Raw genomic sequence first — 15118 nt, forward strand, 5'->3', positions numbered from 1 at the left:
GATTGAAAAGGAGGCCACACAGCTCTTCAGCCACGATGCAAAACGTTTATTTATAACAACCAATGTTTCTACTGTTGTCAGTAGTCTTCCTCAGGGTTTTAGTCAGAAATGTAAACAGCATGTGGTGGTACAGTAAGACTTTAAAGCTAAAAGGAGGACAAAGCAAGTCCAGGTGACGTATTTCCATTGTGGTCCTATGTATTCAATTCACATAGCATAACAAGAGTATACAATAATTCATGTTATCAACAAATACAAACACAAAAGAAAAAAGGGGAAATGTCACCTTCCAACACCTCCTATCGTTGGGAATTTACCTCCCCTTGTGGTATAAAACCAGTGATTCACAGGCATTCCACATTTTTTGCCAGAAGTAGTAGAATGAGATCTTTCTATGTTTGTTCTAAATGTGGGTGGCACCAGATCATGGTCACTCCCTCTAGTGTTGTGGCTGTGGTTGTCACTCACTGGTAATGAGCTCATGTCCGAGAGACGTTAATTACACTTATTAACTAGAAGCAGTGCTCTTCCGAGCACAGGTCTCCACCAGGCCGTGCGTCCTGGTGGTGCTACTGTATAATAGGCCAATGTAAAAAGGGTGGCATATGTTCTTCACCTTAGATCTTTCATGGCAATCGGACGCTGCATGCATGATTTCAAGCATTGTGTTCCAAAAATGTGTTTTGCTAAAGTCTACCTGCTGGTGGCGCTATAACAGGACAATGTTAAAAAGGTAGCATTTGTTCCTTGACCTAGTGGGAATATGTGTGGCAAATGTCACGGTAATCGCAAGCTGCGTTGATGATTTGAGGCATTTTGTTCAAAAACGGAGCAATCCTGCAAACTTTGGAAGCTAATATTAGCCAATCAGGATGGAATATAAAATATCAGACGGATCGGACTTGATCACATGACTATAGAGATACTGTGTACCGATTTGCATGATTTTTGGATAAAATCTCAAGGAGTAATATCCAAAAATGTGTTTTACATAAGTCGGCCCAAAGGTGGCGCTATAAAAGGCTGATGTGAAAAATGCAGGGCAAAGGTTTATCCTTAGCCTCTAGGGAGTGCGCTTACAAAGTTTGAAACTGATCGGTGGAGTTATAGGTAAAACCACAAATCGGGCTGTTATAGCGCCACCATGAGGCTGATTAAAAAATAATTAAGTGGCATTTCTTCCTCGGCCTAGTGGGAACGTGTGTGCGCGATTTCATGATAATTGCACTTTGCGTTTGTGATTTGAGGCATTTTGTTCAAAACGGCTCAATCCCACAAACTTTGGAAGCCAATCTTAGCCAATCAGGATGGAATATGCAAAATCGGACAGATCCGTGTCGATCACATGACTGTCGAGATATTGCCTACCGATTTGTAGGATTTTTGGACAAAATCTGTAAGAGTAGTGCACAGAAATGTGTTTAGCAAACATCGGCCACTAGTTGGCGCTAGAAAAGGCCCATTTGAAAAATGTAGGGCAGAGGTTCTAGATTGGCATCCAGGGAATGTGTGTGCTCACTTTGGCAGCGACCGGGCCAACGGCGACTGAGAATTGGCGCTCACAAACTGCGAGGACGCACGGACGGACGCACGGACGGACGGACGGACGGACGGACGGACGCACGGACGGAGAGGAAAACATACTCTCCCCCATGCCTTCGGCTGGTGGAAACAATGAATGCTTGATTCTGATTGGTCAATCACTGAATTCAGCTATGTCTTTTTTCTGAATAATGACCGCTGAGCTCAATAACAGACTGCTGTCTAATCAAAGGATCATATCAATCTGCTGCTTTGTTTTATACTGTATCCAACATGGCAGCCATGTAAACAAACATACAATGTCATTTACAACTAAACATTGCTCTCAAGAATGTATTGAAAACATTTGAAGCGAGAAATCGACAACACAGTAACCAAAATTCTATTCTATTTGATCAACACTTCTGTTTCCTAAGTTCACTGGACGCTCTGGTACCTGGCATAAATTAATGGAACTAGAAGCTCGGCCGCCCGAAGGTCGGCGACCTGGCCAACTCGGGAACGATGTAAATAGAGAATGAATGCCCCGCCCTTTAATGCAATCCCCATTATACCTGTTGTCATAGGACCCGTGTTGACCATCTGTTTGACTGTGTCCATGTATGCCCATATATGGAGATATCTGTCTGACTGCGTCCAAGTTATGCCCATATATGGAGATCTCTGTATCTGCCTGACAGTCGGCCGGGCGTCTAGTCGAGGACCGGCCTACTCGGGAACGATGTAAATACGGAATGAATGCCCCACTCTTTAATGCAAACTCCATTATACCTGTTGTCATAACCTGTTTTGACCATCTGTTTGCCTGTGTCCATTTATGCCCATATATGTAGATATCTGTATCTGTCTGCCTGCGTCCATTTATGCCCATATGGGGATCTCTGCAGACACAGTGCCGGTTCTGGAAAACACTAATGTCAGACATTAGCTCCGCATACGGAGATTCCGGACCTTTCGTGCTGGTTCCGGATAACCGCATATCAGGTCAGGTCGAGGCCGGGCACTGCACTCCCTGCTGCGGCGGGGAACGCGTGTGCCGAATTCTGTGTAATGCAAACCCCATTATACCTGTTGTCATAGGATCCATTTTGACCATCTGTTTGCCTGAGTCCATTTATGCCCATATATGGATATATCTGTTTCTGTCTGTCTGCGTCCATTTTATGCCCATATATGGAGATCTCTGCAGACACAGTGCCGATTCCGGAAGACCCTGATGTCAGACAACAGCTCTGCATACGGAGAATCCAAACTTTTTGCGCTGGGTTCCGAAAAATCGCGTATCGGGTCGGGTAGAGGCCGGGCACTGCACTACCTGCTGCGGCAGGGAACACGCGCGCTGAATTTGAAGCTGGTGGGACGAACGGTTCTCAAGATACGCGGATTACATACATACATACATATATATATACATACATACATACACACTCACAGATATTTTTTGTTGACTCATGTGGCGTATGTGATGTCAGAGCCTTTTATGAAGTGATGTCACAATGAGTCAGCGCTTGCTCCGGAACGGCCCGATGTCAGTCATCTCCGCATATGGAGATTCCGAACCTTTCGCGTTGGTTCCGGAAAACCGCATATCGGGTCGGGTCGAGGCATATCTAAGAACGTAGGCAAATGTCTGAGCTATCTGTGTGCGAAATTTGGAGTCTGTAGAACCAACCATGTGATGTCAGGGCTCTTTCGTGCAATTCGGCCTCGGCTTCAATTAGTAGTCACGATAGCCTACTTTTATTACCATAAGCAAGAAAATCCTTTCTTTTGTTACTTTTCAATGTATTAATTTCTTGATCAAGTGTATTAAGCGGGATAATTGACCTCAAGCCTCAAGAGAGTGGCAGGGTGTGGCCGGACAGAAATCTCCACCATTTAACATTTAGTTTTTTTGTAAATTACGGTAATATGGTCATACTACAGCGTCACACAAAAGTATCAAAAGTAGCACATACAGTATACAAGCTCTTGTAGATCTGCTACTTTTGCTAATTTAGGGCCCAAGCCTGAATGGCTGCAGTCCCTATGGGTTAGGGTTACGGTTAGCATCTTTAGAAATGCTAAAAACTGGGGCCTTTATCTCTCCTTGCAGCTATATTTGAATTTGAATCCTGAAAAGTAACAGTGGGCATAATGAGGAAATTTTCACCTGAGAGAGACAATTGTCAATTGAGTGATTAATTTACCAGGGACAGAGCACACCAGTCAGCATTTCGGTTTTCACGTAAATGTGCCGGAGTTAGTTAAATGTGTGGTCCCTGAGCACTGAGCAGGTTGTTAAAATTGGTGATAGGTGATACAAAACAATATAAATACAATAATAATAACACGGTATAACATTAAGACATGAAAATGAAAATGTAGGTGATAGTCATCAATGTTTGCAAGTTTGCTTTACTTTAAGCCAACTCTTGAGTTTGAATTTTAAAGTCAAATAATTGGTGCTCTCTCTCAGTCTGAGTCCAGTGGTTGGGGGCTCTTTTCTGTCCCTAAAACCAAAAATAAACTTAGAAGCAGGATTTAGCTTTGATGTAACACATATCTGGAACAAACTCCTAGAAAACTGCAGGTCTGCTGCCACTCTTATATCTTTTAAAACATGACTAAAGACCTTCCTGTTTGCCACTGCCTTTGATAGTTATCTTTTTCCTTTTTCTTTCTCTTCTGCACTGTAATTGCAGGCCTATCTGTTTTTTTTTACCACTTTATTTATAGGCATTCTAATCTCATTGTATACTTGTGTTTCCTCCTTTGCTTGATGTTCTGTGTAAAGCACTTTGAAATGTGCTGTACAAATAAAACTGCCTTGCCTCGCCTTGCCTAACAGAGAAGACTGTTTGTTTAACCCTTGCATTGTGTTAGAAAACTGGTGACACTTTTGGTGTTAAATTATACATTTCGTTTTTTTTTCCCTCCCCCACCTCATAGCTGACTTGTTATGCATTCATATCGATGTAAACACTATAAAATATTATTTTGGTTTAGAGTTAGGGTGTCATCTTTCAATATAGCTTGTTTTCAACTATGAAAATGTTAAAGTCACTCGTTACATGTCCTATAATGAAGACAATGTCTAATGATGTTATCTGGCTATAATATAATATATATAATTCTCCAATTATTATTAACAAATATTACACTTGTGGTGTTAGGGGTCAAAATTGACCCATATACAGTAAGACGGTAAAGTAATTTATTTTCATAAACCCAAACTTTATTTTACTCCTAGTAGCAAATGCAAATTGAGGACAAGTGTCTCTCTCTCTCAAACATGTAAACATTTCATATTGACAATTTGGGGGGAATTGAGCCACACTTCTCTGCCAGGTCATTTGTGACCCGTAACGCCACAAGTGTCACTTTTTTATAGAGACCATCAGAATTAACTAAAATGGTAATAATTAATGTTGTTGTGTTAAAATAGCTGTTTCTGGGGATATCATGATGAAGCCTTGTTCCAATAAAGACATGTAAAACATACTTTTTACATATTTAAAGTTGAAAACTGGTCAAAAATGACCTTAACACAATAGAAGGGTTAAACTTACTATATCTGTATGGTACAATACCCCTAGTTGCGCTTGATGCCCTTGTCACCCTGGTAGTTGCCCTTGATGTGACTTCCTGTTTTATTGTACACAGTATCTGTTGAACTTTGAACTGAGACATAACTTTGACAAACAAAGAGGGTTAAACCCTGTGTATTATCTATCTGATACTCTTTTTATAGCTTTTTTGGCATCTCGTTTGTCTGTTGCTGTCCTCTCCTCCTACTCTCTCCTTTTTCAATCAGCATATATCGTCTCTGTCGGAAACCTCACGTCCCAAACTATTTTTAAGGATTCGAATTCAAAAACGGCAAACGTAGCAGAACATGGCATATGAAAAATCTGACCGAACCATATTGATCACCGATTGGCACGATGTTTTGGACAAAGTCTGTAGGAGTAATATGAAAAAAACTAACAGGCTTTTAAATGTTAGAGTAATATGATCTCTTCCCTTTGTGGTAGTTAAATTCCTCCCTGCATGCTTGTGAAGTACCTGTAATTAGTGGGATGGCTGCAAAGAGAGCACACTCAATCACCATGATTGTGCTCTTCGCTTTTTATTTATTTATTTATTAGTGGGCAATCTGGGCATGCTGGCCGGAGAGTGGCTGTGGCTCACTCATGTTCAACTCACTTTGTATTCATTATTTATTCCCCCAAATGTATGCGACTCTTAGGGTAACTACTAGTCTCTTAACTAGACATATTTACTTGAGTACTATCATACTGTACTTCTGACCACATGTGTTTGTGTTGTTGTCATAGGAACATTGATCACAGTGTGCGCGGAGCTTGGAGAACCTGAAGGTGGCGCTCAGAGAGGAGGAGGAGGAGGTGGAGAAGATCAGCATCATATGGAGCCATCACAACACCACAGTCCTCGCCACGACAGACATCCACACAGTGAGTGATGCACTAGAGCTGCCCGCCAAAACATCAACCTTTTGAATAGTCAGTCGAAGACCCCACAGTCGACTGAAATTGTTTGATTCGAGCAATCGTTAGTCTTTCCAATACTACTTTGTTGACTAATCATATTACAGTTTCCAATACAAGTACTGTAGCTTATCTCTTACTTTGGAGTCAGTTGTGCTACAGAGCTGTAGGCTTACTACAGTACATTAATCGATTTAAATGCTTTTGAATCATAAAAAAGATTCATGACTAACATGATCTAAATCAGAACTCATATTTAAATCATGTGTTTGTATTATTATACTTAGAGTAGAGTAGTATAATTTGAGAAATGAACATTTTCCTGGTCCTCCCAAGACAAAACGGTTTCATGGTTTATTATTTTGGGTGCTGTTGGTTGCACCCAAAATAGCTGATCTACATGACGTGTTGTGAGCTTGTAGAGCAGCTATTTTGGTTGTGTGACACCATGCAGCACGCAATTCTCCTACAATTAAACTTAGGGTTTTATGTTAACGGATATTAACAATGACAAATAACAAAATGTAAAAATGACATAAAATGACCGTTACCTAAAGTTTGATACAGAGAGACACAGAAAGAGAGAGAGAGAGAGAGAGAGAGAGACACAGAGAGAGAGAGAGAGAGAGAGAGAGAGAGACAGAGAGAGAGAGAGAGAGAGAGAGATACAGTGGTGAGAGGCGGTGATGAGAGGCACGAGAGAGAGGTAGAGAGAGAGAGAGAGAGAGAGAGAGAGAGAGATACAGTGGTTAGAGGTGGTGACGAGAGGCACGAGAGAGAGGTAGAGAGAGAGAGAGAGAGAGAGAGAGAGAGAGAGAGAGAGTGACAAGGCGGTGGAAGCAGTGAGGGAGAAAAGCACACAAGAGAGGCTGGCTCTGACGACAGTATACAAGCTGCCGAGACGGAGCAAGCAGCGAAGCGCACACACGCACACACACACACACGCGCGTGCGCGCGCAGACAGGACACACGCTCAACACACAGACGGGGAGCATCGCGCGCACACACACACACACACATACTCTCTCCTCCTCCCTGTCACATACGGAGCGACACAGGACAGGAGAAACGCCGGCCGCTAGACGAAGGAGAGGAGAGGAGAGGAGGGGAGAGAAGACACGCGGAGAAAGGGAGAATGTGTTGTGGAAGAAGGTTGTGGATATTTCCCTCCCCAGCAGAGCCACAGTGAGGAGACAGACACCATGGGCTGTATCGGCTCCCGGGCCATTAGTAAGACAAACCCTATTTTTTTTTATATACTATCCTCCGTCTGTGACGAGATGACACAGAGAGAGAGAAAGAGAGAGGGAGAGAGAGAGAGAGAGAGAGAGAGAGAGAGGCAGTGAGGAAGGGATTGGGATGGGATGGGATAAGAGGAGTAAAGGAGGGGTACTCAAATGGCTCGGCGGGGTGTCTCCAGTCCGTGCGCTTCTTCTTCTTCAGCATGTGGCCACGTCAACGCTGTCTGGTCGGACCAGGGGTTCTCAAACCTTTTCATTTCAACCACGTCCCCCATATAACTCTGAGAGTGTCCAAATGGAACCACATATTTGGTTTCCATTTGGACACTCAGAGTTACAGACCCGTGAGCGTGGATTTTTGGACACCACTTTGAGAACCACTGGCTAATATATTCAATGTGAAGTACCTTTGACCGCTATGGACGAATATGAGAATGATGACTAAAGAGGAAAAAAAAGAAGCTTAGGGAAGCAGATATGTGGAAATGTAGAACGAGAGAGAGATAGAGAGAGATGAGCTATAGGGAAGAGAGGCGGCATGTGCCGGAGACAGAGAGGGCAAACAGTGGCAGACAGAGAATGTAATGTGACGGCGGGCTGGAGGTCTTATTTGCACTTGGACGACAGCTATGGGCACTGTGTGTCCCTCGATGACAGGCAGTGGGTCAACGCGTGCGTCTGTGTGTGTGTGTGCGTGCATGTGTGTGTGTGTGTGTGTGTGTCCACTGGCAATCTTGAGGTCACAGTCCGATAACGGGTTACTGGGTTGATATGTGTGCTTGCGTGCGTGGTTGCTTGTGGCGATGGTTGATTTCACGTGTAGAGTGCAGGATGCTTATTTTGAATGTGTGCCACAGTCTGTATATGTTTGCACGTGTGTGTGTGTGTGTGTGTGTGTGTGTGTGTGTGTGTGTGTGTGTGTGTGCGCGCACGTGCGTTTGTGTTCTGAGACAGACGTGCAAGAGTCAAACAAGCGAGGTGTGAGGAGAAGGGAGGATACGTAACAAAACAGAGACGGGAGTGAGAGGAGAGCGGAGAGAGAAAGGGCAGGAGGAGAGACCAGAGCCACGCTGTTGCATGAGAGAGAGAGAGAGAGAGACAGTAACGAATACAAAGAGAACAAACGTGTGAGTGTGTGTGTGTGTGTGTGTGTGTGTGTGTGTGTGTGTGTGTGTGTGTGTGTGTGTGTGTGTGTGTGTGTGTGTGTGTGTGTGTGTGTGTGTGTGTGTGTGTGTGTGTGTGTGTGTTATGTGTGTGTTATGTGTGTGTTATGTGAGTGTAAGAGAGAAAGAGACAGAGACAGCTAGAGAGAGCGATGCTCTTCATACGTTAACCACACCTCTGCCTCGATGAAAAACTAAGGTCATTGCAAGCTGTGTTTTGGAATATTCCCTCCTCCGTCTCTCTCTCTCTCTCTCTCTCTCTCTCTCTCTCTCTCTCTCTCTCTCTCTCTCTCTCTCAGTGGCGTCATGTGGCGACACACTAACTTGAAGATGCAGACAGTGGCACAGGCACCAGTTTAGCCTGAAGTATGAATACAGGCAGGAGGACAGACACACACACACACACACACACACACACACACACACACACACACACACACACACACACACACACACACACACACACACACACACACACACACACACACACACACAGCATATAATTGCAGGCACGTGCATAGGCTGGCGCCCAGATGCTGAAATGCATGCATGCACAATGCACATACACTCACACACACACACAGCTAGTGTCTTAAAGGGATGAGTCAGATGTTGGCACGGTATACAGGTACTGTAGGAGCCCAACACAGCAAGGACAAAGTCACACGCATGTGTGTGACTGAGAACCCCCCCCCCCCCCACACACACACACACACACACACGTACACACACAGTATGGACACTCGGTCACACACGCACACAACAAGCACACGCCTTGAGCGCACTCAAAGGTGTACATATACAGGAACCTACTGACACACATCCACACAAACCCACATGTACAGTACTGCAGGCATACATACACAGACACCCACCATGAAGGCTATGCCATGTACAGCAAGACTCAAACTCTTCATGTCAAGGACCCCCAAATTACTGTACTGCAGGGGTCTTCAACGTTTTCAGGCCAAGGACCCCTTAGTTGAGAGATACATAAAGCAGGGACACCCACAACCTGTTCAGAGATTCCATAAAGTTTGACAGCACAATCCTCAGTATATTTTGGATTCATGTCAATTTGTGTTTTCAGATATTTAACCACTTGAACCGTCAATACTTAATAAACTTGACCTTTCACTCTGCTCTTTTTCCCCTCTACACCAAACCTATTTGCCAAAATAGCCGATCTACAAGCTCACAACGCCTTGTAGCGCGAGGCGCTGTGAGCTTGTAGATCTGCTATTTTTGGCTAAAGTTCTCTGAATATATTATGGATGCTATGGTAAGTGGTTGATATAAAAAAAAGAGAAAAAAAAAATTCTATCACAAAGGACCACCTGTAGTAACTCTGAGGACCCCAGAAGAGAAGATTTGTGTGGGGGGGAAAAAAAGGGGAAAGGTCTAAATTATTCCAAGTTATTTCTTTTTTCAAGAATAGCAAAAGAGCGTGTGAAAGAAGGAGAGTCTGTCATAATGAGAATTATGACAGAATCTTCATCTTTAACACGCTCTTTAGATCATCTACAAGCTCACAACCTTTCAAGATGTGACACGTTGTGACCTTTTAGATCTGCACATTTTTAATAGCCAAAGAATAAAATAGGTTTAAAGCAATTCGATGCTATATAAACAAATGTACCACTGATCTACAGAGCATGTTAAAGGTGAAGATTCTGTCATAATGAGAATCACACTCCATTAAGCCCTCCATATTCTTAAACATTTTCAGATTGTTTTCAAATTTGAAACATTTCCAAAGAACAGCAGGAGATCAACAAGCTTGCTTCGAACACTTGCTTTGTGAGCTTGTGTATCGACTATTAACTACTTAAACCACTTAAACCCTGTACGGTTGACCAGTGTCCATCAGAGCTCTAAGCTAGTGTCTTCTCTGTTTATCCACAACTTTCCAACATCCCATCGTGCATTGCGCAGAAGGCGAGCGGCATTTCCGGCGTCGCAGCCGAGTGTGAGCTTGTATGTCTGCTGTTAACCGGAAGTGTCCCGCAGATAATCCTACAGTAAAGTCTTGCGGAAACGGCTGTGTCGATCTGCTATTTTCTCCGAAAGCTCTCCCCAATACGGATGGTGGGGTTCAAGTGGCTGCACAACAAAGTATATAGGGCTTAAGTGGCTTAAGTTAGTGGGCTGCAGTCACTGGTGTGTGCATGCGTGCAAGCATGCTTGTATGCAAGCTTGCCTCAGTTGCCTGCTCGCATAAACGTCTGTGTGCACAACTGTATGATGCACAACCTACTGATCAATGATCATGCATGAGTAGGCACAGACAGTGTGTCACCTACTGTACAGTATATACGTATGGCTATGAGTGTCTTTGCATCAAATGTGTACTGTACACATCTGCATCTATGTGACTAGCGCTGTCATCATTTGAATTAACACAACCCCCCCCCCCCCACACACACACACACACACACACACATACACACACTCTTCTTTTTTATAAGCGCTCCATCAGACACATGTTGATGCCTTTATGAAAACAAATGGGAGTCTGCCGGTAATTCAATAAACAAGACAGGCAGGGAAAAAAGTTTGACCTTTGCTTGTCATTGAGCCTGGCCGACGCCAAGCATGTGTTGCTAGCAGGGGGCTGTGGGATGAAGGCTAGCCAGGCCAAGCAGACACACACCGTGTGTGCTTGTGTGTCTGTGTAGTGTGTGTGTGTGTGTGTGTGTGTGTGTGTGTGTGTGTGTGTGTGTGTGTGTGGGTGTGTGGGTGTGTGGGTGTGTGTGTGTGTGTGTATTACTAGTTAGGGCCAAATGTCCCCACAGTTGGACAGTAGAACAGGGGTTTTCAACGTTTTCAGGCCAAGGACCCCTTAGTAGTTGAAAGAGAGATGAAGCAGGGACCCCCACACCTGTTCATAGATTCCATATAGTTTCAACGTTTAATCATCAGTGTATTTTGGATTCATGTCAATTTGTATTTTCAGATATTTAACCACTTGAACCGTCAATACTTAACAAACTTGACCTTAGTTTCACTGACTCTGTACTTAGTCTGCTCTTTTTTCCCATCTACACTAAACCCCTTTGCCTAAAATAGCCGATCTACAAGCTCACAACGCCTCGCAGTGTGAGGCGTTGTGAACTGGTAGATCTGCTATTTCTACCTAAAGTTCTCAGGGAAAAAAAAAGTTTCTATCTCACAAAGATGTGGAGGACCCCCTTTAGGAACTCTGATGACCCCCTAGGGGTCCCAGACCCCCTGTTAAAGACTCTTGCAGTAGAATCATTGTGAGGACACATTTCTTGGTCCTCACAAGAGAAATGCTTGTTAATTATACTAACATGCGTGCCAGTGTCATGCATTGCCGACAACAGTAGACCTACAGGCTCGCAATGGGATTTTGAGCTTGTAGATCTGCTAGTATTGGCTTTAGCAATACAAACGTGTGTGTGTGTGTGTGTGTGTGTGTGTGTGTGTGTGTGTGTGTGTGTGTGTGTGTAAAGGGGAACTACGAGAGGCATACATACAGTACATACAGTATGTTGTGGCTGTTTTTTTTTTTTTGGTGGTGGTGTCGTTTACACCCACCAGGGTTCTTTCTTCCTGTGCTCTAGGAATGTATGGTTGTGGCTTATTGGTCTCATAGTTCAGGGATACTCAAACTTCTGAACCAGTGGGCCACATTACAAAAATGTCAAGGGGCCGCGGGCCGGTTGATAAAATGACATTACTTCATAACTTCTCTCTTTTATTTGCTTTATTTCCACATAACGTAAGACAAGTGCAATGCACATTATTTTATGGCTTGGAATTTCTATTCTGTTAATGACACAATTTGTAATCAAACTAATTTGCTATATTTTTTCTCAAAATAAACTTAGAAAAATAGATATTTAAGGCTAAAATAAAATAAAATCAAACAATCTACTTAAAATAGATTAGGCCTACCCAGACTGTTTAGCTACCAAATGGCTAATGATGCAGTATTTAAGTAGAGCTATAGTACATCTCGCTTTCACTTGATTTGCATTAGGCCTACAATGACGTTTTGGGTATGCTAATTAGTCGGACAGAACCACTGGTAAAAAAAAAGATGAAAAAATAAAAAAATAAACAGCGAAAATCGACGATTTCAATGGCCGCTTTGAAGATGTTTTGGCCATTATCTCAGGAACGCAAGGTCCAATCTGCTCATTTTAAAGCTTGTTGGATGCGTGACTTCGAGGACATTAAGCTGGTGGGCCAGTCAAAATTGCGCCGCGGGCCGGAAATGGCCCGCGGGCCTGAGTTTGAGTATCACTGTCATAGTTCACACTGTAAACAATCCTTTAACACTGAGAGGAAACAACACACATTTAACCGATGCATCCTTAAGGGTGCATTTTGTATACTCTCAGTAACAAATGGAAATAGATTTTACTGTGTCGTTTCACTGGGTGTGTTTATTTGTTCTGACTTCTCTGACTCTCCATCTCTCTCTCTCTCTCTCTCTCTCTCTCTCTCTCTCTCTCTCTCTCTCTCGCTCTCTCTCTCTCTCTGTTTCCTCGCCTTGTCGTCTCACTTCCTCCCTCTGTTCTTTGCCTCCTCAGAATTAGATCAGATCGTGTTAGCCTTTGCTGCTACTGTACGCGTCCCCCTGTAAGCAGAAGCCATTGTACAGTTTGACATGGCCATGTGTGGGGTGTACTGTACAGTAGGCCCCTGGCTTCTGAAAGCACAAAGCCCTGAGCTTAATTGTGTGTGACGCAAAACCACGTTGATACTGATAGGCTGTATCAGTGGTTCTAAAACATTTTTTTATGTGAAGGTCCCGGACAATGGTATGTATTTTGCTGCCGTAATCCTCTCTAGCTGAAAATAGCCAGGGTGGGACCCCTACCCAAGATTTATGTTGTTTCAAAAGTATTTCAAAAATGGCAACATTTTTAACGCATTTAGACCTGAGATTAATTCTAAAAACACTTCTAAATATGTTTTCTGAATATATATATATATACACACACACACACACACACACACACACACACACACACACACACACACACACACACACACACACACACACACACACACACACACACACACACACACACACACGCACACACACACACACATATACACAATATTTGAAAGGTATAACTGCAAAAAGGGGTTCCCAGGCTAAATGTGTTTATAGTTTAAAAGTGGTTGAACTGATTATGATGCTAGCTGGGGACCCCCTGGACTGTGAGAACTACTTTGAGGACCATAGGGTTATGCTGTATAGGGTATAGTAGTATGACTGGGAGGGAGACAGCATCAGGAGACCCTGGAGAGAAGGCTCTGCTCTGGGGAGACTGACAGCTGGAGTAACGGTGGATCCAGAGACATCTGTTAATCCAACAGGGGAATTTCACTTTCAGCTTCACCCGAGCAGCGTCACACAACAGATCTGCTTTTGATTCTTTTTTATCCTGAAAAGTTACAGTGTTGGACATGTAATGAGGTTCCCCCACGACAGAGACGATATCTAACTTGAAAGTAGAAATACTATTCCTACGAAACAGTGTGGCAGGGCCGGCTGCAGGATGAAATGACTAAGGGGGCTGTTGAAAATTTTGAGGGGGCACATATATTTTATTCTTTCTTTTATTATCTATAAATAACAGCTGCTGCTACTGCGCTGTTGTTTAGGTGATTTAATCAGATACTGTAATTATTATAGGGGGCAACTGTGTTTCAATACTGTTAGGGTAATAATAATATACAATAATAATATTCAGCCAATATTTGTGTTGTTTTTGATATTTTCTTGACTTGACATAGAATATAAACTGAGGGGGCACAACTTGCAGCTGAGGGTGCAAGTTGTGCCCACACTGCAGGCCCCCCCGTAGCACCAGGCCGGCAGTGTGGACTCGCATGGAACACCATGTATGGGCACAAAGATCTACCCTTTGGCTGCTCCCCATTGTTCTGTCGGTCATTTCTTTGCGGAGAATAAACTTGACCTATAACGATTTGAGTCGTAAAGTATAGCATAACATACTGATATAACATACTGGTCTTGAGCCAACGTGGTGGTGTTATTTATATCAAGTCGCACTTGTTGGTGATGATGTAACCTAGAACGCTGCTCCTCATTGTCCAAGGGCTCTGCCTTTGTACTGTCGGTAATTTTTTGCGGAGAATAAACGTAATGATGTCATCACCTATAATGCTGCTCCTCATTGTCCAAGGGCTCTGCCTTTGTACTGTCGTTAATTCTTTTGCGAAGAATAAACTTGACATTTCAGCGAGCCCACAGTTGAAAAAGGGTTGGGAATCACTGAACTACACTATACCAGAACCCCAATGTGCACTGTAAAATCCTCAGTGCTCATTTAACTCTGAGTGTGTACATTTGATTTGGACACTCTTGAGTTAGGGACCCCGAAGGGACCATTTGGACCCCCGGTGGCCCCCGAACCCGCCGTTGAGAAGCAGTGCTCTATAACCATAGGTCATCATGTGCACATCCTGTAATCATAATCTGTGTGGACAGCTTTGACATGTCAGCCTTTAGACTTAGACCAGAGCCAATAACATTTATCTGAGGACTGTCTTTTCTTCTCTGAGCCGCCTGTGTGTGTGTGTGTGTGTGTGTGTGTGTGTGTGTGTGTGTGTGTGTGTGTGGGTGTGCGTGCGTGCGTGCGTGCGTGTGTGTGTGTGAGAGAGAGAGAGAGCGGGC

The 15118-nt window shown here is 43.6% G+C and overlaps 1 protein-coding gene across 1 annotated transcript in view; it reads left to right on the forward strand.

Moving 5' to 3' along the window:
* Positions 1 to 7234: 7234 nt before the first annotated feature.
* The window catches only part of LOC308293050 (uncharacterized protein), a gene marked incomplete at both ends in the record, with an annotated part of 72802 nt that continues 64918 nt past the window's right edge, over positions 7235 to 15118 (forward strand). Inside the window, one exon of the mRNA XM_080735480.1 lies at positions 7235 to 7262. Coding sequence (XP_080591606.1) covers positions 7235 to 7262 — 28 coding nt within the window. The remainder of the gene's footprint in view (positions 7263 to 15118) is intronic.

Source organism: Nannobrachium achirus (genome assembly GCF_963921795.1).
Source record: "Nannobrachium achirus genome assembly, chromosome: 10".
Taxonomy (NCBI): Eukaryota; Metazoa; Chordata; class Actinopteri; order Myctophiformes; family Myctophidae; genus Nannobrachium; species Nannobrachium achirus.